Here is a 24,630-nt window from a genome sequence, read left to right on the forward strand (position 1 = left end):
AAGGTGAGGCTGTTTTATTCAGTGTAAGCATTGGCCATTGGAAACTAGTTTTTCCCACATCCATTTCACCTGTAAATCCCTCCGAGTGCTTTTTTTAAAAAAATATTCCCTACAGAACTTCTGGAATGTATTCCCTTTCCTTTTTACACATTTCTAGTTAATCCCCCCTTAACACCAACCACTCTGCATTTCAAGGACTTGCTACAGTTAGCGAACACTGTTTCCATATGCTGCCCTATGAGGGCCCAGATGACCACCACTCATCCTCCCCCACTAAGGAAACATTTAACCATAAACTTCAGCTATTTAAACCCACATGCTTAGACTTGATAATTTTCCAGGCTGCTAGTGAAAAGGCCTGATTCTCCCAGTTTTAGCAACTTTGATAAATACATTTCTTGCAAGAATGTCAGGAACGATGTTACCCTCTAATATGTACTTAAAGCCCAAAAAAATGAAGCCTAAGCTAAAAGTAATAAGTAAAAGGAAAAAGATACTGCCAAGTCCCAGCCTCGTTCTGACATAATTATCCAAAAAAAAAAAAAAATTCTTTCCATTTCCATTCTTTTTCAGCTTATTAAATTGTTCGGAATTTAAAAACATATTGTAAAGGTAAGATGGTAATAAGGTAAATAAACAAAAGATGAGGTTAACAGAATCACCACACTGCACTACTACAACTCCATGAGAGCCCGAATGTCCTCAATGCGCGACTGTTTGCGTTCCTCTGCATTCTTCATCCCAAAGGCCTTCTCCACTAGTTTCTGCTTCTTTTGCTGTATCTCAACCATGTTCTCCTCCACAGAGTCCTTCACGATAAACTGTGGTAAAGGAGAAATTGTTACTTTTTGGTTTGAACAGAGTTGCAGTTTGACTTCTGTAGTTGATCTGTGACACACCCTTAGGAACAAGATGGGGGGGGGGGGGGGGGGACTGAACAAAGCAGGGGTGCCTTATCTTAAGCTAAGTGGAAGACATGAGGAAAGCTCACCTTGATAATTACCACATCAACCTTCTGCCCCAGCCTATGGCATCTGTCAAAACACTGGTCCTCAGCTGCTGGGTTCCATGCCTGTAACAGAACCATGGGCTTGGAATGTAAAATAACACATGCAGCAATGGACTTCCAAAAGCCATACTGAAAATGTGGCTGCTTGAGGGGGGGTCTGACCGGTGTCGTCACTCACAGGGTCCATGAGGAACACACGGGAAGCAGCAGTCAGGTTGAGCCCCACCCCTCCAGCCTTCAGCGACAGCAGCATGATGGTGGGGCTTCCCTGGGCAGTGTCCTGGAAGGCCTGTATGGCCTTAACCCTGCTCTTCTGGTTCATGGAACCATCCAGGCGTGTGAAGTCGAAGCCATGTTGCCTGTACCGGGGTCCAGTGATCAGAACAAACAACACCCACAGGTCACATGGTGCAGCACTAACAAAACTCCAATGATTCTACCGATCCACATAAACCCGAAAATAGCTAAATTACATTTTTTTTTTTTTTTAGCAGATGATTTTCTTCAAAGCAAGACAGTAATTATTAACTAGTACTTGCCTGATACCTTTATTCAAGGTGAGTTTAGATACACTGCACTAAACTCCCTACAGTCACACTTACACAGAAGAGGAACAAACACTCTTGCACACACAAGCAAAACATGATGAAATAAGCACGCAGATAGAAGAAACAAGAATAAATGCATAGACAAATTACAGTAGTACAGTAATACAGAACTCAGTACTGCTGCCATTAGGAGGCCACCACTCCGACAGGGAGGACTCATTATCGATCCTAGCGAGCGTTGCCAGTTGCACTCTTTGCAACAGCACAGCTGACAAGTCTATTGCTAAATTTGCCCCTAAGTTTAGTCAGGATTGCAAACATAGGGTGAGGGTCATTACCCATCGTGGACAGGAGTTTGTTCAGAGTCCTTTTCTTCCTCCAGGTAGTCACGATTCACTCCCAGAATGGAACCAGCCTCGAGTAATATATTACTTTATTAATTTGCCCTATATACTGCTCTATCCCTTTTCTCATATCGTTGCATTTGGATCCTCTCAGATTAGATAAACAATGTGGAAAGCCTACCTCAGTGGGACTTCAAGCAGAGACAGGAAACTGGTAAACTGAGACACCACCAAACTTTTGATTTTGGGATCTTGACTGCGCAGCTGAAACAGGTGGACCATCAAAGCATCCACCTATGTGCAGACATGCCACAAACAATCAACACAAACAAGCAGTGAGCGCACATTGTTAGAGAGCTCCACCACTTTTGCAGGAATATATCATCAGTTTCAAAAACCTTTTCCCTATATGTTTCCTTAAATTACAACCATTTCAAACATGCTCCCATTGTACCTTGGAGCTAGACAGGCACTCATCTTTATCTTGAGCTGCATCCAGATTCTCCTGCTCTCCTGGGTATTCCACCAGCTCTTTGATGTTGAGCTGCATCCGGCACAATGGGCATTTGGCATTTTCCTGAGGAATAAAGGAAGAACAGCTCGGCTAACGTGACCGGATGACACAATGCCTGCAAATGTAGCCAGGTCAAGCTTAAAACTGAAAGCACACATTTATTTGACAGTACTCTAAGGAACGGCACACAACAGAAACTAATGGGCAAGGGGGCATGGCCCTGACCTTTTCCGAGCGGATGACCTCACAGATGCAGGGCTTACAGTACACATGGGCACAGTAAGTGATGACAGGCTGACGGAGGGAGTCCAGGCACACGGCACACTCCTCATCTGAGCCAGAACTCAGAACCAGACTAATCTTCTTCACCAGATACTGCCGAAGTTCATCAGGTGTGCTCGCCTTCTCTTTAGTCCCAAAGGAATGAGAGGGAAAGTACAATTTAAACCCCACACGGTAGTTTACATCAAAACCTCAACGGCTCAATGGGGTAAAACTGAGCCAAGCAGCCATCAGGTAAATCGTACTCATTTACTTTCTTGGAAAATACTTTAACAAACAGCAAAAATACCCATGCGAGGCATGGTGGTGCAGCAGGGGCTGCATAGTGCCATGGCTGTCAGACATATGTTCAAACCCAGGTAGTCTGGAATTTGCATGTTCACATGCACTTCCCTCAGGTGCGTCAATCTCCTCCCGCATTCCAAAGACATGTTTCAAATCGACCAGTGGGCATAAATCCTCCATCGTGCATATGAGTAAATTAACATGTCTGTGCTTGCTTTGAAATGGACCAACGTCCCATCCAGAATGTACCGTCCCTGCCTAGCATCGTACGTTTCTGGGATAGGCTCCAGAGCCCCCATGTTGCCTAAGGATAAGCAGTTATTACTATGTGACCCATGTTCACCACCTTCCCCTGCAATACAGTATACACTGAAGCAAGTGATCAAAGACATTTACAGTAGCCCTCTGGAACATGAACTCAGTTCAGAATCATACTCTAGGAGTAGAAATGTGTACTTTTGCCACCAGACTGACCTGTGGGGCCTGCTGGGGTGGCAGCACCCTCCAGTAGCTGAGGATGGCAACAGAACTGCCGCAACCTGACCAGGATAGCCAGCACATCTGCGTAGTTAGTCAGCACGGTGCCCTCTCTGAAGTACCTGGAGGTAAGTCACAGGAGCACACTGGTTGAGGAATAAGCATAGGTCCAGTCCCACAGCCACCTGGTCAGAGCAGCCCGTACCGTTTTATTATGGCCCTGCTGTCTTTCCTAACCCTCTCGTACCGCCGTCTCTCGTCCTCAGTGAGAGTCACGTGTTCAACAAACACCTTCTTCTGTGGCAGTTCCACCAGCAGCCGGCCACCCACTCTGCTGTTCTTAGTGCGTCTCAGGGTGATTCCCTTCACTAGAGCCTGCAGATTCCTAACAGGCCAACAGCAATGAGTGAAAAAGAGAGCACATTTCCTCTGAAGCAGGGCTTCTGAGGAGCAAGTCACAAAGGGCAAGATCCCCCCCCCCCGCCATGGGATTGTATAAAGAGAACAGTCAACTTGGTAGGGCTGTGTACTAGAGAACCACACAAGGCAAGATCGCTATAGACCACGAAAGCCAATCCAGTAAGAGCACAAAGATTTTCCATGGACACCTACTGAAGCCCAGAGTGGTCACCCAACATGACAGGCCTCTGGATGACTCTGTTCCACCACTCCCTTATATCAAAGGGTTTGAGCTTCAGGAAAGAGATGAGCATCCACAGGTCTTTCAGGGAGTTCTGGACTGGAGTGCCTGATGACCAAAGGATGAAACAAACCATATGACCTAGCACCACTTTATGCAGAAACAATGACTTTAATTGAAGACACAAAGTAAAAGGCAGTTTTTTTTTTCTGTACCAACTTGAACAAATTAGAAGCAATCTCAGACAGAATAAAAACAACAGATGCACAAAGGAGAGTCTGAGTCCTGGCTGAGTCACTTATCTCACCTGACAAGACCCAGCGTCGCTCTGCGGTCAGAGCCAGCACAGCCTTGCTCTGCAGCGCCGCAGGATTTCGGACAATGTGCCCCTCATCCAACACCACCCGTAGCCAGCTCACTGCCTGCAGTGGGCTGCTCCTTTTGTCCTAAATGGAAGCCATAAAGTCAGGTCATCTTCAGCTGGCCTCAGGCTGAAGATGCTGATAAATTTAAAGAGCAAACTGAAGACATTGTGAAGAATGTGTTCAAGGAAAATATTTCAGCATCAGCCTTGTTTAAAAAGGTCATTTTCACATTTCGGACTGTAATTCTGACAACGGAACACCTATAGTCGGAAGAGAGAGAGGGAAAGAACAGAAGTCACAGGCCACTGGCTGCTCACCGTGTAGTCTGTACTGAGGATGTTATATGTGGTCAGTACCACATCCTGCTTGGCCAGGAACTTGGGGTCACGGATCCGTTCTGTACCATAGTACACATGCACATTCATCTTCACATCTGCAGATACATGCTGCTCAAATTGGTCCTGGAACAGCACATAGACAACGAGGTCAATCCTTCCCGCTAAATGGTACCGTTACAGCTACAGCAGAAGTTGTAGACTCATGCAGCGAGAGGAAAACGCATGCATAACAACGAACAAAATGAGAGAGCGCCCCCTTCCGACAGATCAGGCTTCACACACCAACCAATTGCTGAGCACAGAGAGGGGGCACACAATCAGGGTGGCTCTGGCTCCTACACTTTTCCCAGTCTTGCCCTGTGTGTCATCACCCCCTGAAGAGAATGAAAGAGAAACACACAGTGTACTCAGAAACTAACCTCAGAGTGAAGACAACAGCTTAAATTATGCCATCAAAAGCAGTCACTTTACTTTGTGTTCTATACCACATGATCACAAAGATTTTTTGCCTGCGGTGTTTGTTTATATTATACGTATATTCACATTTTTTCATTTAACTGATGCTCTTCTCAAAAGCAGCTTACAATGATTTACCCATTTATGCCGGTGACTAATTTTTACTGGAGCAATTACGGGTCGGTGCCTTGAACAAGGGCATTACAGTAAGAGGTGAGATTTGAATCTGAATCCTTTGAGTCCCAAAGGCAGTGGCTCGAACCACTACGCTACCTGCTGCCATTTTAATGTACACATATTATATGAGGGTGAGTCAAAGTATTCACAGTAATGCTTTTACTATGAATACTTTTTGACTTACTCCCAAATTTATATAATTTCTTTTAGTAGTGCTTAGTGCTGTATTTAGAGTGTGTTCTGTAATATTCCAATATTGCATACCTAACTTTCTGTGCATCAGAATGGTTAAGGGGTGTTGATCAAAAAAAGCAACACAAAACTTGAAGAAAAATTATACCCTCACTCTTCTTGTGGGCTTTCTTCTTCTGAGAACTCGGTCCCTGCAGAAATTCGCCCAGGGCAGCTGCAAAGTCACTGTCCTCAGACAGAATGACAGACCCTGCAAACACAGCAACGTCCCAACAACTTTCAAAACTGAGCGAGTCACAATCCTGAGGGCTGAACGTGGAGGCCATGGAGCTACATGAACAACAAAATCCATTTTCTCAATTATCTTGAGAACCATTTCCTTTTAACATCTAAAAACACAAATACAGAAACAGAGGAAAACAAAGCCACAAAAGTACAACTCAGTTATGACCACGAGCCCAGAAAAACAGCACTGAGCACCAGAGACGCACCAGAGACACTACAGAGGACTTACCCTTTGTGGAGCTGGTGGATGTTTCCCCTTTGCTTTCTTTGCGCTTAGCTGAAATGTAGAGCAACAGTAAAATCCACTTTAATCGCCCGATTACAACTTTCACAAGACAAGTGTGCTGTAACATAACATTACAGGACTTACTTAGCATAAGCCCTTATCCAGAGGAAGTTACAATAATGTGCAATTTTATATTCTCTATTCTGTCAAATAGTTATTAATTTGTTCATTCAATTTCCTTGGCAGCTTGTCAGTACTAAAGAGGCCATGCAAAAGCACAGGGTGCGAGGCAGGGGGAAACCCTGGAAAGGAGATGAGCAAGGGTAGTGTAGCAGGAGGTTAGATTTTAACCTGGGAACTTTCAGACAACGCTTGCTCTCTGTCACACACATGTGAAATCCAATATACTTTAAAGAAATTCATATTAAGGCTCCAACTGCAATGTTCCTCTTAATAAGCGTGATTGGCTTCCTGGCCACAAACCACACTTACACATGATCCTAGGTGATGAATTGCTCACCTCTCTTCTTGGGTGCCACACCTTCTCCAGCATCATCTGAGTCAGAGATGACAATTACATCGCTAGCTTCTGAACCCCTTTAGGAAAGAGAAAAGACAGATGTTCAGTTGGAGCTGAAGCTGCTGGAGCTTCAACACACCAAGCTCCCCGCAGAGGTGTGAAACAACAAGACAGGACAGGCTGGTAAGCCCACTTCAGCCATACTCATCCTTTACCTTTTAGGATGAGAAGAGCTTGCAGAAACTTTTGGCGTTTCCTCTGCAAAATGGCTTCTGCTCCTCTCTGAGAAAAAGCAGAAAATTGAGATGATCAGCTTGCTCTCCAATGATGTTCTCCACTGAGATCTAGCCATTAAACTGTGGAACAACTTTTCTACACTTCACAGTGCTGAAGAAAAGCTAGACCTGGACAGTGCAGAGCCCTGCTATCAAGCATCGTTACCTGATTCCAAAGACGAATTCCTTCCCTTGACCATTTTGGGAACCCTAACCTAAAGAAGAGGAGTGAGAAAAAGCTGAATGCATTCAGTGCTCTTTGAATATCAATGTCTTCTTACTGCAAGGCCACCAATCTTGCTGCTTTAGATTCTTACCGCTGACTTTGGTGAAGCTGCACACTTCTGCAGAGGCAAAGGCTTCCCATTGTGGAAATTTGTGAGGATCAGGGCAATTGTAGTAAGGGTTTTTCCCTAAAACACAAACCAGAGAAGATGTTTACACTGCATCAGCCCATTATGTGGAGTACATCAGCCAGTTCAATTTTCAAATCATCTAACAATTTTGTGAAATCCAAAAAAAATGGTATTGGTCTACTCACAACCAATTACAAAACATGGGTTTCACAGATTCATATGTGAACTGGCGTCTGTTTTCTCACCAGTCCCATGTCATCAGCTAGGATTCCTCCCTGGACCTTGTCTGGCCTTTCCTTCACAGCGAAGTTGGTGAGGACATTGAGGTACAGGTTGTTCTGCTGCTCCCAGAAAGGGGGAAGGTCATTGCTGTTCTCCCGCGAGGCCATCCAGGCCAGAGCCTGTTTCTGATGTGGAAGCAGCGGCGTGCCCACGGCCTGAAAGCACCAAGCACAACAGCACATAGCAGCCAAACTCATTAATGGCAACGGTTACCTGGGTGCTCCTCACCTCACGGTGCCTCAAAACCAGGAGTGGGATCCCAGCTTGGGCTCTTATGACTTATATTGTTGAGACGTGTTCTATGGTTGTGCCCAATATACAGGTGATATTCTTAAGGCACTGGACTTCTGAAAACGGTGTCAAAAGGACCAAATACCGGGAGGGTAACTTCTGGTACTAATTAGTGTAACTATTGAGGGGAAGGCAGAAAGTTCTTACAGCAAATAAAGTGCGTGAATTGTCAGAAAGGTAAATAAAAATGGCATACAGCAGTGTCTCAGGGTACACTGAGCATGAACCCACTACATAAAGTCATGAAACACAGGTGAAAATGACATGGGAACTTATGACAAGCATGGAGCTCTGTCTTGAAAATAAACAAACCACAATAAACAGAGTTTCAAAGAAGAATAAGTAAGAGTTCGTACCAGTGATTAGGATATGGCTCCATCACAGCTGAAAGGCTACCTGGTTACATGAATGACACTTAAAACAAAGCTGACCGAAAGTAAAAAAAAAAAAAAAAAAAGAGGGAAATCTGACCTCTGCTGCCTCCATCTCCCGAGTCTTGTCTTCCATGAGGTCATCGAAGAGTTTGTCAAAGACGTTCTTCAGCTGAGACACAGGAAACTGGTCAAAGTCTAGGCAGATTAAGGATACCCTGACCTCCTAAACAAACTACAATCAAAGCAGGTGGCATAGTGGTTAGTGCTGCGAGGTTCAGATCCCATCTCCTGCTGTAATACAGGCTTAAAATTTTAAGTTACTCTACGGGGGGAATAATCAACTAAATGTAAAAAGCAAATGTAAAAAGCAAATGTACTACAGGTGTTAATGACAAAAATAATTTAAAAAACACATGTGGATTACAAAACATGTAACATTTGAAGCATACATTACCAAATCAAGTTGGGCTTTTTTTTTTTTTTTTAAAGCACCGTAATGCCACAGTGCATGTCTCTAACAACACACATTTAAGCAATAAAGGCAAGACACAGTGGTTGCATGATTCGTCTACTTTCACCACAGGGCAATAAGGTGAGCTCTGTGAAGTCGACCCCCCTACAAACAGCACAAATGAAGAAAATCTTATGATTCATTAGTGCTACATTTGTGCCTTTGCAGTTCTTGAGATATTAACGTTTATTCCGAAGTGTTGTCGCTCCAACCCTCTACAATGCCGCAGACATTTTAACTGGGGCTCATTCATTAGCGCTACACTTGTGCCCATTTGTGCCGTTCAAACCGTAGTCCTCTCTCTCTTACTTTTTTAAATAGAAAAGATATTATTTCACGTGAGGTCACCCAGGACCGTGAACCCCGGTTCCATCTCTTATTTTTTAAATATTAAAGGATATATTACATATGACATTACTGCGGTATTTCAGATCTCAGGTATTAATGATTATATGACACGTTATTTCTGGCGATATTCATAACATGTACATTATGACTTGCAGTCCATACATTACTACTGTCTGTTACCTGTCCCACTTTACACTCATGTTGCGGTTGAACACAATGGAAAAACTGCTTCTGTTCAATGAACGGTATTACATGTATTCAATTAGCAGATGCTTTTCTCCAAAGTGACGTACATCTCATAGAAAATACAATGTGTGCATTACATTAGGAGAAAGAGACATAGCTGCAGATGTGTGATTCTTAAGTAGTTCCTTAAGTAGTTTCCTTCACCATATGCACCGACGTTCATCACACAAGTAGCTGCATAAAACTTTACCAGAAATCGCCGATTCCCAATCACCTTCCTAGTAGCTTTTTTTTTTTTTTTTTTGGAAATACATATAAACATTTACAGCACTGATTCACCCAATTCGACACACCGAGTAGGGAAAAAAACACTACTGTTAAGGGTAAGGTTTTTTTTTTTTTCTTTTTCTAAAATCAACAACAGAACTCAACATATATACAAGTTCACGGCAATGTTTCCAGCATGCTGTGTACACTACACGTGTTGTTCTGTAAAAAAAAAATAAAAAAAATACTGACAACAGAAAACATGAAGCGATAAACAAACATGTGCTGGAAAATTGCTGCTTCTCTTGTTCCAGTCTGGAAGTTGTGTGTGGGCAGTCACATCTCCCGACCGCCGCTAATGTAGCGCTGGGGCCCAGATCCGGCCTCATTCTATGCTATTGCGTATATATATAGTTGTTCAGTGTAAAGTTTCTTCACATATTATTTTCTTCATTGGAAATTTCTATTTTTGGTAAAAACTGTAGATAATAAAACACATTTCAATAGTATAATAACCCTGTGGCATCACATGGACTCCCTCCCCACCAAAAGGATTCTGGGTCCTTGTAAAGACTTATTTCATTTTAGTGTGTTTAATTACAGCACAGCATCCACTTTGATTTTTTGTTTGTTTAAAGTATTGTGATATTGGAAGATTTTGAGGAACAATGTCCTACCGGAACTGAGTATGTAAGAGTAGTTTAAGAAGTATTCATAAATAATAATTTTTTTCTCATAAGTTACATTTCTCAAAAACAATTAGTTTGCAGATTTTCCAAAAACTTCGTAAATTCGTATTTTTCATTGCCATATCCGTAATTTCAACCGTAGTATTTTAGGGAGATGTTGCCGTCGAAGCCGAATAACTTCAACACAGGAGGGAGAGAACGAGCAATTTTACAGAACGTTTATTTCCTTATGTTTTCTGTTAAGTCAGCATTGTTTAACAGAACAACACATGTGCTGTGTGTACAGGACGCTGCAAACGTTGCAGTGAATTTGTACAAGTTTTGAGTTCTGTTGTTCATTTAAAAAAATAAAAAATAAAAAAAAAACCTCGACGTTAACTGTACAGAAACCCCCCACCCCCAATCATTGCATCAACCTGGGTGAATCAATACTTTTTTCCATCATGTTTGAACACAACATGGACCGGTGAGTGTGAAGTGGGACAGGCAAAAGGCGTATTATTTGGACTGCGAGTCATGAATGTACATGTCATGAATTTCGCTAGAAATAACGTGTCACATAATCACTAATACCTGAAATACCGCATTGATGTAATGTGTAACGTATCCTTTTACATTTAAAAAGTAAAAGAGATGGAACCGCGGTTCGAACGGCACAAATGTAGCGTTAATGAATGAGCCCGAATTCGAGTTTCTCCAGCATTGTAGGGGGGCTGGTGACGTCACAGGTGAACCAGCTCGCAGAATGGTGTAAAGACAACAATCTCTTAATGTTGACAAGACTAAGATGATTGTTGACTTCAGGAGAACCCAAGCAGACCACTCGCCACTGCACATCTATGGAACAACTGTGGAGAGAGTCAAAAGCTCCAAGTTTCTTGGTGTGCACGTGACGGAGGACCTCTCCTGGACTCTCAACACCACCTGCCTAGCCAAGAAGGCCCAGCAGCGTCTTCAATTCTTACAGAGGCTGAAGAGAGCCAAAGTCCCCCCTCTCACCCTCACTACCTTCTACAGAGGGACGATAGAGAGCGTCCTGACCAGCTGTCTCACCGTGTGGTACAGGAACTGCACAGTCTCTGACCACAAGACCTACAGCGAGCTCTAAGAACAGCTGAAAAGATCATCGGAATCCCTCTTCCTACCATCAACTCCTCAAACAAAAACGGCTGCATCCGCAAAGTCACCAGCATCGCGGTCGACCCCAAACGCGGACTCTTCGCCCTGTTGCCGTCCGGCAGGAGGTACGGGAACACCCGTACCTCCGCCAGCAGACTCCGCAACAGTTTCTTCCCTGAGGCAGTCAGATTATTCAACACCTTGCTGGCTCCAACGTTCACCTGGCACAGTCAAACAGCTAACCCTGCATGACTCCATACACTACAAACTGCCTCCAGTTTACAGTCCATATCCGCATCCACATCCTGTGTATTTATTACTGCCTTGTACCCTATTCTGTGTCGCACTATGGTCTCCGGAGAAACGACATTTCGATCCACCGTATACGAGCTATATAGAGGAATGACCATAAAAACAACTTTAACTTCTAGTGCAAACTCTGAGGTTCTCGGTTCTGGGTCCGTTGTGGTGGAATGACCTTCCCCTATCACTCAGAACTGCGGAAACTCTGTCTATGTTCAAGAAGGGTCTAAAAACCCACCTTTTCCAGATCCACTTTACTCAGGATCTCTCCAACTCATTTATGGTGTAACTGTTCACGCATCGTAACTCCGTAAGCATCCCCAGATACAACCTTTATTCAGCCACTGCTCTCGCATTGTACTTGCTTATTTGTGTATCTTATAATATTAAAAAAAAAAAAAAAATTAAAAAAACTGGCGGGAGGGTATCGGGATTTCTCTGTCCTGTGTTTTATGCACCTACTCAAACGAACCTCGGTGCAGCAAGTGGTAGGTAACAAACTAGGTTTGCCTGAGACTTTCATGTCTGCAGCTATGTCTCCTTCTCTTAATGTAATGCATAAATTGTACTTTTGCTGAGAAGTACGTCGTTTTGGACAAAAGCGTCTGCTAAATGAATAAATGTAAATGTAAACAACTTCCATTGTCTCCAAAAGTAAAAAAAGGTAGGATGGCGGTTCGAACGGCACAAATGTAACAATAACAAAATATGCATGTCTTTATTTGAGCTGTTTGTGAGGGTCACCTTCATGAATGCAGGTGACATCAAGTGAAATACTATCCTTTATATTTAAAAAAAAATAAATAAATAAAAATAAGCAATAGGACCATGGGTCGAACGGCACACACACACATTTTCTGAACCGCTTGTCCCATACGGGGTCGCGGGGAACCGGAGCCTAACCCGGCAACTCAGGGCGTAAGGCCTGAAGGGGAGGGGACATACCCAGGACGGGACGCCAGTCCATCTAGCACTAACCAATGATCCAGAATTCGAGTTTCTCCGGCATTGTACAGTGGCTGGAGTCAGGTCATGTGCCATGTAAGCAACATGTATAACTCCAGAACCAAAGGAGGCAGAACTGCGCTTTAAACGGCAAAACGAATGAGCGCAAATTGGAGTTCCTGCGGCGTTGTAGGGGGGCTGAAGTGACGTCACTTCCGAAATAAATAAATGTTTATCTAAAAAAACTGCAACGGCACAAGTTCTAATTTTTTTTTTTAGCACAAATGTAGCACTAAGGAATCACAAGGTTTTCTTCATTTGTGCAGTTTGTAGGGGGCCAACTTTACGGAGCTGATAAAGTGGCATACCTGTTCCGGTGTCAGCGCCACCGCAGTTGTTTTTCTGGGGACTGTCCAAAACCTTTCCAGAGTAGTACCTGCTCTTGATGGCCCCTGCCCACCTGAAAAGTTAAACACATTAACAACATCACAGGTTTCCCATGTTTCTTCAGACATTTGGGGTTGAGAAACACTTACTTGCAGACAAACCTTTGGATCCCGGGGCAAGTTTGAACCCATGGTTGCTGAGCTCATTCACAACTTCCATGCGCTTCTCCTCCTTCCCCCAGAAGGAGAGATGTACAGGCATTGTGAATTGGTTGTTTGTACGGTAAGGAACAACCCTGATGAAATGACATCATGGGGGGCAGAGAGAAGAAAAATAACCATTCAGATCAATACATAAACAGTTCATTGCTCAGATATTTGTTTCACAACTAATAAATGTCACAATAAACTCATGCATACACAGTAACCACCACTCAGCGCTACACGGGTCCAGACCGAAACTGGAGAGGCATACAGAATCAGGCAGGGTGCTTCCTAAATGAGGAAACATCGCAGCACAATAGGTACCACTGGTGCCTCACAGCTCCTGTGCTGCAAGTTCAAATTTGGATCAGTCTGTGTGGAGTTTCTATGTTCTCCCAGTGACTCTGAGCAGCCTTTTGTGCGTCATTGCACTGCTATGGACTGGAATCCCATCCAGGGTGTACTCTGTGTCACTCCCTTAGCTTCAAGGTCAGGATCACCATGGCACTACACTGTACATGCGTTTACTGACGAATGAATGAATGAATGGGATGCCAGAATGCCACAGAGCATACAGGTAGACACAAACTTACTAATTCACAAAGATGTTATTTTAAAAACAACATTCAACGAGGGCTTCGGAACTCACCTTTCAGACCCATTCCTCTCTCCAGCTCCTGATACCTTTAGAAGTCAGCCCTTCACCACTGTTACTAGCCCATTTATCTATTCGCTGACCATTTTCCTATTTCTTTGTCACTTACATATGTGGCTATTAGCATATGTACATTATGCCAGCAGCCATATCAAACATCCTGTGCTTCAATAATCATTTCTCTGTATGTATCTAAGCCCCCTGCCATCTTGATGAACTCTACATTTAGCTGATACTTTTTCTCCAAAGCGACTTACAACGTTATTCTACCTACAGCTTGTGCTCCTCTGCCTTCCACCCCTCCTGGGGCACAGGCCACCAACAAGGGTTCCTTATTTACCCATTTATACAGCTGGGTAATGTTACTGGAGCAATTTAGGGCAAGTACCTTGCTCAAGGGGGACGCAGGGGCGTAGCGGGTTTGGCTGGGGCCCGCTGTGTGGCGTGTGAGGGGTTCGAGTCCTGCTTGGGGTGCCTTGTGATGGACTGGTGTCCCGTCCGGGATACGTCCCCTCCTCCTCCAACCTTGTGCCCTGTGTTGCAGGGTTAGGCTCCAGTTTGCTGCAACCCCGCTCAGGACAAGTGATTGTAGACATTGTGTGCGTGTGTACGTTGCTCAAGAGTATTACAGCCAGAGGTGGGGATTAAACCTGTGCTGTTGGGGTCCAAAAGCAGGAGTTCTAACAACTATGCTACCAGCTGTATGTCACTTTGGAAAAACAAGTATCTGCCAAATGCATAAATGTAAAAGTCAACCTTGGTAAGAAAAACACTCAGATCAAAAATCAACGGCAAAAGACAAATAAAGCAGGAGACCACACTCAAACCCAGAACCATGAAGCCAACCTGCTGAACCACAGAGGGTCTTTGTTCTGCTCACCCTTCCACCTTGGCCAGGTTGTTGTCCATGATGTGGGCCATGGGTGCAGCCAGCTGTCGCCTGATGTGTCCCACCTGGTTGCCATACACATTGGTCACCATCACCGCATTCCTGTCGTAGGGATTCTGTGGCTCTCTCACCAGGGAGACCATTTCCCCTTTGTTCACCTGCGGGAGACATTCGGGAACACATCACCGCCAAGCGGCAACTCGCACACATCGCATGCCTTGCGTAAAGTACACAGCAAGACCGTGTTCTTGCCTATTCCAAGCGAAAGCAGTTAGTTCCATACTGTGAACTTACAATAACTTTGGTTGTTATACAGAGAGCCTCAAACTTTCCCTCCACCCTTTTTATACAGAAATTAGTTGACACTCATGTTTGGATCTTACTCAAGAGCACCGGCAGCCTTAATTTTGAACATTTTTTGACCTTGTATTTTCCCGCAACTGCGTCTGTCCCATCCTTTCTGTCACTCCGCTGCATGTCTCTGACCGCTTCTTCATTTCCTTTCAACCCTCCCTCACCACTAACTCCTCGCCTCTTCCTGCACCTGTTGTCACCTTTCGCCGCAACTTAAAAATCTCTTTCACCTTTCTGCTTTGCCTCTGCTACTCTGGCCGCTCTCCCTTCTGCTCCACAATTCTCAGATCTATCTACAGATGATGCCACTAACACTTTCCTCTCTGCCCTCTGTCTTCTAGACCAGCACGCCCCATTGCTACCCCATGGCTGTCTGATACGTTACGTGCCAACAGGGCCAAACTGCGGGCGGCAGAACGAAGATGGCGTAAATCCAAAACTCCCTCGGACCTGGATGCTTACCAGGCGCTCTTAGCTGCTTTTCAGTCTGCTGTCTCCTCAGCTAAAACCTCCTTCTTCCACAACAAAATACAGTCTCCATCCAAAAAAACCACAGTCTCTTTGCCACCTTCTCATCCCTTCCGTGTCCCCCGCCACCTCCTCCTCCCTCTTCTCTCACTGCTGAAGACTTAGAGTTTGTCTCTGAAAAACAAAGCAGAGTGATCACCGATAAATTCTCACCAACCTGCCGGGTTTACGCCGGACCTCCCTGCGAAACTGTCCTCTCCCACTTCAAGCCGCTCTCTGAATCTGAAGTCGCTGACCTCACGATACTGCGCGGAGCAACCACGTGCTCGCTTGACCTGATACCATCGTCACTCCTACAGAACATTTCCCCGCAACTCTTCAGCTTCATCTCTAAGATCATCAACTTCTTGCTCTCCTCTGGCTGTTTCCCAGCTGCCTTCAAAACCGCTCTAATTTCACCTCTGTTAAAAAAACCCTCCTTGGATCCTAATCTGGTTGAAAATTACAGACCGGTCTCTCTCCTCTCCTTTCTGTCTAAAACCCTAGAGCGGGCGCCCTATGATAACTGTCTGATTTCCTCACCCGGAACCGTCTCCTCGACGGTTATCGGTCCGGTTTCAAAGTTGGTCGCTCCACCGAGACGGCCCTTTCGGTGGTGTCTGATGCTCTCCAAGCCGCTAGAGCCGCCTCCCTCTCCTCCATCCAGGTCTCTGGTTTGAATCTCACCTCTGGTGGCAGTACCCTTGAGCAAGGTACTTACCCTTACCATTACCCAGCTGTATAATGGGTAAATAATCCTAAGTGCTTTACCATGGTAAGTCACTCTGGGGAAGTGTCAGCTAAATGAATCAAGTTATGGACTATATAATAAATAAATTATTTTATCGGACACCCTGTCCAAGGTCCTACATTGTTTGTATTTCAAACAATTTGTATTTGCCCGTGTTTACGCAGAAGGAGGCAGGGTATTCTGAGAGTCAGTAACTCGGCACGAACCGAAGCCGAAGGCTCCTTCATCAGCGATACTACGGCGGAGCTGGATTCGAACTAGAGATGCAGAGAATGCAGAAGAGAGCAGCTGGAGAAAACAGAACGAACGAACGAACGAACTCTCCGGCAACACAGTGAGTGACAGTCCTAGCGCGTACCACACCAGTGTAGTATCGGAGGCCCACGACGCTGCCCTGCAGGGTTCCGAACAGCACGTGCCCCTCCTGCTCCTCCTCCGCGGGCTCCTGCTGCTGCTCGGTCCGCCGCAGCACCTGAGAGAGGCTGTCCCGGTCCCGGTCCCGGTCCCGGTCCGCGCTCTCCACGCCGAACACATCGGCGAAACGAAGCTCCAACCCGAATCGCCTCCTCCTGCTGCTGCGGGCGAACTGCATGATGACGTCGTCCCTGCCAGTGGTTCTCCTCCTCCTCTCCCTAACGGTTCTTTGGGGCGAGTGGCAGGAACCGCAGTCACTCGCTGTCAGTCACTGCCAGTGTCACTTCGGTCTTCACTTCATCATCGCTGAACTCAGTGAATCAGATCTGTAACATGCAGGTACGCCGTACGGTACGCCTTCAAAAAACAAGTTCCAATACAGGGATGGAAAACCGCGCAGGCGACAAACTTATAGAGGTACCTTGAAAAATGACACTGCGGCGAAACGACTACGGACCGTATTATACGAGACACTTCACGAACGCTCCACTCACTAGGCAGCCGTGTTTGCAAACAGGAACCACAAGCGTAGCATTGCCCTCTCCAACCTGGAATTACTGCTGTCACATGAACCAATCAGCATTTTGCGCGGAAATGAGCAACCGGAATCATTGTTGGAAATTTGTCCGTTGCGTGCACGGATTGGACAATCTGAATCAAGTGGCGCGCTTGATTGGTTCACAACAACAATGACGCGAAAGCCAAGGAGACGGCAGGTATTTGGTCGACACGGAAACATTATTATGGCGGCTCTGTTGGATGGATGGTTTTCAGTGAAGCACTTGCAATTTCAGCAGTTTCCCGTCACTTCTGAATATCTGTATAAAATAACAGCCCGTCTCAAAAACGAACAAAGAGTCGTTTAGCTGCCTGTGCAATATCAGAATCCGAATGAGTTTTATTGGGCAAGTTTGCTGAGATACACAGGCGGGAATTTGCTGTGTGGTCGGTGCCGGCCTTCAGTATTTACACACAAACAGCTGACAGAATTACAGAATAAGTAAATAAATAAATAAAATATTTACCGAATACACAAACATGAGAGTATAAATAGCAGTATTATTACAAAAAAGTTCATAAGAATTAAATTACAAAAAAGTGGTTGTATATGTTGCACTGACAGGAGACCTAAGGGACTGTTAACTGATCATGAGAGTGATGTTCTGAGGGGAAAAACCATTTTTGTATCTGGTCGTTGAATTTGTGCCCCGGGTATGTGGGATCAGTGACAATTTTGTTTGCCTGCTTCCTCATTTTGGACTTGTAGAGGACCAAGATATGTTTAATAGTAGGCCTACAGCCATTTTTTGGGTTCATTAGGGATTTCTTATCTTCGCCCCACACACACACACACACCGTCTACAGCCGTTTGTCCCGAGCGGATTCGCAGCGAACCGGAGCCTAACCCGGCAACACAGGGTGCAATGCTGAAGAGGGAGGGGACACACCCAGGAGAGGACACCAATCCGTCGCAAGGCACCCCAAGCGAGACTCGAACCCCAGACCCACCAGAGAGCAGGACCCAGCCAAGCCTGCTGCACCACCACATCCCCACGCCAAATGTAATTAATATAAAATTGGTTAAAATTCTTTTAAAAAAAAACTCTGCCAAGAGGTTCATGGGGGTTGTGGTGGGTTTGGCCTGTGCCTGCTGTGTGGCTGGTCTGGGGTTCGAGTCGTGCTTCGGGTACCATCCAGGGTGTGTCCCCTCCCCCTTCGGCCTTGTGCCCCGTGTTGCCAGGTTAGGCTCTGGCCCGTGGCAACCCTGCTTGGGACGAGCAGTTGCAGACATTGCAAAAATGGAAATAGGCACTAAACAGCGGCCCTGGTTATTTATTCTGGAGTGATATGTTAACTTCATAGTTAAAAAAAGTTGATTGGACTAAAGGATCACTTCTGAGAACATAAAAAATATATACAGTAAATGTCACATATTCCATATAACTCTTTATTGCAATACCAATTGTAGAATGTAAGGAAATCATTATGGACTTGTTAATGTCTACGCTGCTCACCAAAAGTTCTGAGTGTTGGTCCCGCAGACCCCATGCATATGCTGGTTTTTGAGCCCAATTCATTAGCCAATTCAGTTTTTGATTTGATGAGTAGCATGATTCTATTCAATGAACTCTCTAGGTTCTGTTGTGTTTTGTCATTTTAAAGTTCCTAGTTCTCTTATCCTTCAGCTACATTCCCCTTGATCAAGATATTTACTCTGAATCGATAACATACATTACTGTAGAAATACAGTAAACTGGTAGAGTAGTGGTTCGAGCTATTACCTTTGGGTCCAGATGTCACAAGTTTGATCCCCACCTTCAGCCATAGTACCTTTGAGCAAGGTACTTTACCCTCAACTACTCTCTAAATATGTTGTTTATTTATTTATTCTCTGTCAGCCATTTGTTTAAACACCTAGAACCACAGCAAATTCAGTGTGCATTAGCACAATTGGCCAATAAAACGCATTCTGATTCTGAATTGCTCCAGTCAAAATTACACGGCTGTATAATGATTAAACAATTGTAAGCTTGTAACGATAATAATTGTAACCTACATTACAAGTCGCTTTGGAGAAAAGCATCAGCTAAATGAATAATGTAATATGCTGATCCCTTGTAATACCCAGCTCCAAGGTGTTTACTCTGATTTGATAATGATAATATACCTCTTTCCTGTACAAATAGGTAAATGATTGTAAGCTTCACTCATGATATTGTAAGTCATCTTGAACAAAGCTGTCAGCTCAGTAAAGGTTAATGAGACAAGTCGGGCCACAAATATGACAACGTGATAGTGAGCCTAAATAACTGTTTAAGAGCTCAGCTAAAACCAGACTCTCACAGAGGGGTTTACCCTTCGGTATTTTGCGGCAGGTGCAGAAGCTGTTCTGGTTGGACTACATTTCCCATAGTCCTTTGCTCTGCTTCCATGAGTGAAGACCTCCAATGGCATTGAGCCCGTGCTGGGCAAAAACAGCCCCTGCGGAACGCGCTGCAGTGAGTGTGTGCGGGGGCGAAAGCAGGATGGTGTCTCCTACGTTTAAGCGAAGCATAGTCCTCGTGGCGTTTTCCGTGTCTCTGACACTAATCCTGGGCTTCGGACTGCCGGCTATTTTAAACAGCCTGGCCAGGTACAGCGGGTTTCCCGAGGCCAGCGTAGCCGAATGCATCGTTGTGGTGTATTTGCTGTTTGTGCTGTACGTGGCGATGCCCCCCATTCCCAGGGGCTCCGTGAAGGTGAGTCAGTCAGTGTCGGTGACTGAGCGGCTCGGATGTTGGTCCGGTACTGTGGTGGGCGTCTGGACTGGAGTCTCTTCCCACATGATATTGGAAGTACGAATGCGCTAAATAAATATGAGCTCAGAGTTCATTGATCGTGAGCGGTCCGGCGTTGTTGTCTCAGCAGCGATCGCCGCACTCACGACGTCACGTGTTTGTTGGAAGGATGAATTAATGAATTCGGTGTGGATGTGATGTGGGTTTCGCGAGACTGAGCCTGTAAATGAGCGCTCGTCTTTTTAACTCTGAAGCTAATTTCGACACGCATCATCATGATCATGCGTGTACGGTTCGTGTCCATGTGAGCAGGGCAGAAGTAACCCCTTGTGGTGTAACTGTAAAATCTAAATGTTCATCAAGATCATCATGCCCGGATAAGCCTTTTTACACACAGCTGCTCCTGCAACGTACCTCTAAATGTTTGTGTATCTCAAAAACAAAATGAGTAGGAAGGTCGGGAAATCGTCAGTATAAATAATTAAGAGTTTTGTGCAGCTAGTCGTGTGAGGAACTTCGCTGTTGTGGACGATTCGCGGTGGGAAGAAACGCCTTGAGAATCACGCGGCGTCTGCAACTCTCTGTGTGTCTCTTTAACGCACACATATTTTTCTCTCAGTCAGATGTACGTCGCTTTGGGGGGTAAAAAAAGCGTCTGCTAAATGAATACGTGACATGTATGTACACGTTTCCCACGCGATTGCGAGCGAGCGGCCGACGTGACGCTCTTCTTCATGTACTGTGTGATTTATTGATTTGGGACTGCGCGGAAAATGAAATTAATCATGTCGTGTCGCCGAGCGCGATGTCCGCCAGAGCGCAAATCAAAATGTGTGCAGTTATTGTGTGAAAAAGCTCTTTCTTTGGGAGCCGGAGGGCGGTGAACGCGTCGGGGCTGCCAGAGCTTCCGAAGCACTTGACTTGAAGCAAGAGGCGCGCGGACCATGAATGATCCGGTGGTCCGTGTTCACACACAGTCACTGTGTCAGTGCTCCGCACTAACTCGCACATCCACCACGACACAATATTGATTGTACCGCAGACCTTTACCCTTTACCCTTACTTTACTCGCGCCTCCTGCCCTTTCTGACGTGATGTTTTTCGTAATTCTGCACTAGTCAATGTTCTTGACCTTGTGTGGGACCTGAACTGGTCTGGACTGGAATGTACGTTCCACGTCTCAGCAAAGTGTAACCGGTTGCTGTGGCACCCTTCCCTTGCAGATTGAGGGAAAAGCAGTGTTCATTACCGGCTGTGACAGTGGATTTGGATTTTCGCTGGCCAAGCACCTGCATAAGCTGGGTTTTACAGTCTTTGCGGGATGCCTTCTGAAGGTACCGTCATCGTCCCCCCCTTCCTTCCCCGTCAACCTCTGAGAACACGGCCTTTGTTCGCAGGACGCCGTCATGCAGTTTCCTCATTCTGTTCCCGCTCTTCTGCCTTTCTACCCTGCCGTCGTACGTCCCCTAGTCCTGTTGAGGAAATTGCATGGTGTGCTGTCGGTTATTGCCTGTGACGAGTCTGCAGGGGGAGCCCCCCTCCCCCCTATTACAGACCACCCTGTGAACTTGCAGCACGAAGTGAAATCGCGGCACTTTATGTCCACCAAACTGGAATTTTGTTAGCAGTGAGTCGGGCAGAAAAAGAACCCCATAATAAAGGTATTAAATGGTGGCTCTGATGCGCTCTGTAGGATAAGGGTGGAGATGGGGCCTCGGAGCTGGAGAACATGTGTTCCGAGCAGATGAAGGTGCTGCAGTTGGACGTGTGCAGCGAGGAGCAAGTGGCCCAGGCTGTGGCATTTGTGAAGGCCAACTTGGAAGATCCCGAGAAAGGTAAAGGCATTGGGCCACATGGTCACGTTTTACTCTGAGCGTAACTTACGATTGGCATTTTGGTCCACAGACCTTTTGCGGTCTTGCTAAGGTGTCTGTTGTACAGGAGTACCATGGAAAACCTCTCTGGGACAGGTCTATGGGCCGTGGTGAACAACGCCGGGGTGTCCACGTTCGGTGAGGTTGAGTTCACCAGCATGGAGACGTACGAGCAGGTTATGGACGTGAACCTGTGGGGGACCGTCAGAGTGACCAAAGCATTCCTGCCCCTCATCCGTAGGGCTAAAGGTGAGCGAATCAAAGTGCGGTTTACTGAAGCACGTCCGTGCCTGGCTAGTCAGTCATTGAATGGCAAATTAACGAAAGGGTACTTGTACTGCGAACAAGGGTGAGACATGTGTTGGCATCACCCCCAGGTCGAGTGGTGAACATAGCCAGCATGTATGGTAGAATGGGCAACGCCCTCCGTTCACCCTACTGCGTCTCCAAGTACGGGGTGGAGGCCTTCTCCGACTGTCTTCGCTATGAGATGAAACGCTGGGGTGTCAAGGTCATCGTCGTTGAGCCCGGGAACTTCATCGCAGCCACAGGCATCCTGAACAGGGACATCGTTGCCGCCACGGCAGACAAGCTATGGAAGGAGGCGCCTGCCGAGGTCCAGGAAGATTACGGGAAGGCGCACTTCGAGCAGCACGTGGCCGTGGTGCGGTCCTACTGCAGCAGCGGACAGCGGGACGTAGCGCCCGTGCTGGCGGACATCGCGGATGCCGTCGTATCCCGCCATCCCTACACCCGCTACAACCCCGTGGAGGTACACTGGTGGATCCGCATGCAGATCATGACACACCTGCCGGCAGCCATCGCTGACAGGCTGTACTTCTGACCCGGCCAATTCATTACCTGTGCAGGACCAAACCTTGCGAAAGTCCATAAAAATAAAGTGGACTCTTCGGCACTTTTACTCCTCCTAAAACGTCAGCTGATATTCATCTATTTTGTAATAGATGAAAACAATCTGGTTTTCACATCATTTGTTAAAGTAGGACTCTAACACTGAGTCGCAGTGATAGTGCAGGTTTGGTCCTCTGATCCTGGAGTGGTCTGAACAGGAGAGTTTCATGCAGTGGAAATTTACCTTTTAACATGGGATCATAACAATCTTTGAAACTTTCGTTGATTTCTATGCTTTGTGACGTTAGATCTGTATTTTTAAATGTGTTCAGTAGCGAACGGTTTAGTGTAACCCTTCCCTGTGCCTGTAAAGTCCACCCCTGTCCTACGGACACTTCGTGCCTTTGTGCGTTTCCTTTCAGCAACTAAGGCATAAGGAGCAGTGAAACCACCCACTGCTTCTCTGGTGTGACCAGTTCTGGAAAAATGAGTTTGACACTATTTAGGGAGAGCTATTGATTGACTGCTTAGCTGTTACATAAGCAAGAGAGGGTGACTGGCTGCTTTTTCTCCTGTGGAGGAGAGTTGGAGTGGCACTCGGGGCCAACTTTGTGCTTCCTGCACCATGGCTGCAAATCTGGTGTAAAAAAAAAAAAAAAAAAAAACACTTTTGGCAGAGGGCATTGGCAAAATCTGTTTTGTTCAACGCTCGCTGGACTGCCTCAACACATACTTGGCCTTTCACCCAAAACTCAACAGAAATTCCCACGGGAGGAGGGCTGAACTTCTAAAGTATTTGGTTTTAAGAACTTTCTGAAGTATGACAAAGTTCAGCCTCTCCCCATCTTTAAGTTTTGCATTGACAGCTGTTATATCCAGGGATGTAATTACATTTCATTTAATAACCATGTTTTGCAATTGTTTTTACATGAACAGTTGTATTTTCCACACTAAGAGAAATCTTTCAATTAAAAGCTTACATTTTGTCACTCATGAATTGCCATTTGCCTGCTGATCTACATTTGACTGTAGATGCAAGAAAGTAACAAAACAATTATTTGCAGTTTCCAGTGTTCTGTTCAGATGTTCCAACTAAACATTAACTATGTTTGAGTCTGTAGATAATGCTACAGCTTGTGCTGTTCCTTAAAATCTAGATTAGATGAAGCCGGGTTCTAGGGTGTGTGTATATTTGCACATAAGACATCTAAGACGACAAACATTCCCTCAGTGATTTATATCTGTGTTGAAAGTTTACATAATTAATCATGTGCCTAATGACGTGTAAGGAACATCGTACCGGACAGCGGATAAAGCCAAACAAATGGGAGAAGCGTAAAGCCTCAGCTCTGATAATGTTGAATGACAAATTAAATGTGGTGGTCTTTTGAAAACAAAGCACTTGTCCATATACAGGCCTTTTATTTTTAAAAGCTTTGTTTTCATATTTGTACTGTTTTCTATCTACATATCACAATTTCTACTGAAGAAATGTAGAACTCAAGGCCACAACAGTGCGAGTCCAACTTGGTGCCTTATTGTGCCATGGCACTTGGGTTAAAGATTTACTCCAGCGCTTTCTCAGAACAGCAATCGCAATCCCTTGTGTCCTGAGAAGGCCAGATAATGCATTACTGAAATGTTTTATTCACTGAATTAAGCTTTTGGTTCACGCAGATCATGTGTACAACTGTGCAACATTTAATGTTTAGTGACCGCGGACAGCAACTACAAATCCACCGCATCTTGGCATGGCCAGCACTAGGTTACTTTGGACAAAACCATCTGCCAAATCAAGAATAATACTTAAAACCAGCAGTAGGGTATTAAATATTTACATTTGACCAAAAATGACTTGAAAA

At 45.4% G+C, this 24,630-nt stretch overlaps 2 protein-coding genes across 6 annotated transcripts; one reads left to right on the forward strand and one right to left on the reverse strand.

Annotated features, from left to right (window-relative positions):
- Window positions 1-32: 32 nt before the first annotated feature.
- hltf (helicase-like transcription factor) lies at window positions 33-17,295 on the reverse strand. Of its 5 annotated transcripts, none has more exons than XM_029250321.1 (25): window positions 17,186-17,295; window positions 16,709-17,090; window positions 14,730-14,896; window positions 13,153-13,286; window positions 12,973-13,064; window positions 8,334-8,405; window positions 7,535-7,726; window positions 7,251-7,346; window positions 7,100-7,148; window positions 6,874-6,940; window positions 6,659-6,735; window positions 6,142-6,189; window positions 5,776-5,877; window positions 5,085-5,176; window positions 4,782-4,925; window positions 4,407-4,545; window positions 4,072-4,207; window positions 3,665-3,844; window positions 3,457-3,581; window positions 2,641-2,822; window positions 2,356-2,478; window positions 2,083-2,195; window positions 1,188-1,368; window positions 992-1,072; window positions 33-821 (listed from the first exon to the last, which is right to left on the reverse strand). In XM_029250321.1, the coding sequence occupies exons 2-25, from the start codon at window positions 16,940-16,942 to the stop codon at window positions 675-677; spliced, it is 2,973 nt and encodes a 990-aa protein (XP_029106154.1). In that variant the 5' UTR covers window positions 16,943-17,090; window positions 17,186-17,295; the 3' UTR covers window positions 33-674. The 5 variants fall into 5 exon arrangements, with proteins under 5 accessions (XP_029106154.1, XP_029106153.1, XP_018608746.2 ...); XM_029250320.1 differs by having other exon boundaries at window positions 5,782-5,877; window positions 13,141-13,286; XM_018753230.2 differs by having other exon boundaries at window positions 13,141-13,286.
- Window positions 17,296-19,746: 2,451 nt separating this feature from the next.
- On the forward strand, window positions 19,747-23,433 carry bdh1 (3-hydroxybutyrate dehydrogenase, type 1). Its single transcript, XM_018753657.2, has 5 exons — window positions 19,747-20,003; window positions 21,266-21,376; window positions 21,736-21,877; window positions 22,013-22,165; window positions 22,294-23,433. The coding sequence occupies exons 1-5, from the start codon at window positions 19,791-19,793 to the stop codon at window positions 22,758-22,760; spliced, it is 1,086 nt and encodes a 361-aa protein (XP_018609173.1). The 5' UTR covers window positions 19,747-19,790; the 3' UTR covers window positions 22,761-23,433.
- The last annotated feature ends 1,197 nt before the right edge of the window (window positions 23,434-24,630 follow it).

This window comes from Scleropages formosus, chromosome 3, assembly GCF_900964775.1.
Source record: "Scleropages formosus chromosome 3, fSclFor1.1, whole genome shotgun sequence".
Taxonomy (NCBI): Eukaryota; Metazoa; Chordata; class Actinopteri; order Osteoglossiformes; family Osteoglossidae; genus Scleropages; species Scleropages formosus.